At 35.8% G+C, this 2,074-nt stretch overlaps 1 protein-coding gene across 1 annotated transcript; it reads left to right on the top strand.

Moving 5' to 3' along the window:
- Nucleotides 1-506: 506 nt before the first annotated feature.
- On the top strand, nucleotides 507-1,628 carry LOC109219928 (F-box/kelch-repeat protein At3g06240-like). The gene has a single exon (XM_019384396.1). It carries the CDS (start codon nucleotides 507-509, stop codon nucleotides 1,626-1,628), a length of 1,122 nt encoding a protein of 373 aa, XP_019239941.1.
- The last annotated feature ends 446 nt before the right edge of the window (nucleotides 1,629-2,074 follow it).

The following is a 2,074-nucleotide window of genomic DNA, read 5'->3' as shown; positions in this document are numbered from 1 at the left end:
TTTGTTAAGAGAAAATTAGAAAATGTATTTTGGAAAAAATATTTTATGAATTAAAAAATATTATTAACTAGTAAAAGTTTTAGTCAAACTAAAAGTATTTATAAGCTGATAAGTCATAAGCAGTGGGTGTTTACCAAATACATAAATAAGCCAAAAAACACTTATAAACCAATTTTACTAGCCTTTTTAAGCTTAGCAAAACACTCTCTATTCATTTGTCAATAATTGTATAGAGTGGATTGCAAGAATCGCGCGCGGGGCTCTCTAACTTTCTCGGCCTTCTACCAAAAAGTAGGGGTGTTCATGGTTCGGTTTGGATCGGTTTTTCCCTAAAAAGAAATCAAACCAAGTAAGTCGGTTTTTCAAATATTAGANCAGATCAAAAAATCATCAACAAGATTCTAGTGCACTTATCAGTGGAAGCTCTTGCTCGATTTAGATCCGTCTGTAAATCCTGGTGTTCTCTAATAGACGATCCAATTTTCATGAACGCGCATAGAATTAACATGGAAATTGTTAGCAGAAAGTTGAGACTTTTCCAAATTGTGTATCAATTATATCCTAACGAAGGTCTTAGATCTTGGTGTTACGCTGGTAGTCCAAGTGAGGAGCTTATTCATCCTGGTTTCCCTATAACTAACACTAAGCCATGCACGTACGTCTTGGTTGGCTATTGTAACGGTTTAATTTGTTACCTTACAAATTTCTTGCACGGTAAAAAAGAAATCAATTTGTGGAATCCTTCAATGAGAAAATGCAGGACGTTGCCTGATTCTACCTTCTCTCCAGAACGTCAAAGGCACTCTCCTAATTTCGGATTCGGTTTTGACGGTACGACCGATCACAAATTGGTAAAAATTACTTACATTGACGATCGATTAAAAAACGAAAAGAAACAATGGTCTGAAGTTGAGGTCTACAGCTTAAAACAAGATTCGTGGAAAAAAATCGGTGACTGTTTTCCTTCACAATATTATTATGCCCGTGGTGACACGGTGTTTTTCAACGGATGTATACATTGGCTAACGCAACGCGAATTCGGCAAAATTAGGCCTAGGAGATTGCCAATACTTTCATTCAATGTGGCAAAAGAGGTGTTTCAGGAATTTTGGTTGCCAAATCCTCACGAACGAGAAGCCAATTGTATTAGTCCGTTGCACGGATCGCTCTCTGTTTGTGCAAAATCGAGTTCGTCTGTTGATAACTGTCTCGATATCGAGGTATGGTTAATGAAAGAGTACGCGGTCGAAGAGACATGGACCAAGTTGTACGTGACAAGGTTGGACGAAGAATTGTCTGGTCCTATAATTCCATTGCGAGTGTTGGAAGGTGGTGCAGAGGCAATAGTGTATATAAATAAGAATGTGTTTTTATATGATCCGAAAAATGAAGAGTTTGAGGATTTTGGTATTTGGGCAAATGGAATAGGAGTTCCTTATGTGACTTCTTATATGGAGAGTTTGGTTTGGGTTGAACCAGTTGTGGTTGAGCCAACTACTCAAGCTGAACCTGAGGTTAAAATTGCTAATATGGAAATAGAGGCAGCTGCAAAGCAAGAAGATACAACTAGCAATAAAGAAACCAAGGAAGTAGGTGGTAAGCAAGACAATAATTGTCACATCCTATGAGATGATTTCTATGTTAATTAGTATATTGTCAGGGCAATTATGTTGTATTTTAGGATTAATGTTGTTGTAATTACATTAATTAGTGAAATTCAGTGTTGGATTTATGGAATTTTCTTTCTTTTCGTAAGATCAAGTACTTATGCTTAGGGGTGTTCATGGTTTTGGATCGGTTTTTCCCTAAAAAGAAACCAAACCAAGTAAGTCGGTTTTTCAAATATTAGAACCAAACCAAACCAATTAAGTCGGTTTTTCTCGATTTGGTTTATGTCGGTTTTTTGGTTTGTTCGGTTATTTGTCGGTTTTTTCTTAAATATATGACATACGCTACCAAACACATATACATTTTCAATGTAACACTATCAAATCAATTGCCCTTTGAGAAATCTATTATTTACCAAGATATATTGATGATAATTGAATCAAATAGTGATGAATAATTTAAGGAC

Source organism: Nicotiana attenuata, unplaced genomic scaffold, assembly GCF_001879085.1.
Source record: "Nicotiana attenuata strain UT unplaced genomic scaffold, NIATTr2, whole genome shotgun sequence".
Taxonomy (NCBI): domain Eukaryota; kingdom Viridiplantae; phylum Streptophyta; class Magnoliopsida; order Solanales; family Solanaceae; genus Nicotiana; species Nicotiana attenuata.
The sequence above is the reverse complement of the archived record's forward strand: the minus strand, read 5'-3'. Positions and strand labels throughout refer to the sequence as shown.

Coding starts and splice junctions, on each gene's coding strand:
- LOC109219928 (XM_019384396.1), top strand. CDS start 507: ATGGAAATTGTTAGCAGAAAGTTGAGACTTTTCCAAATTGTGTATCAA.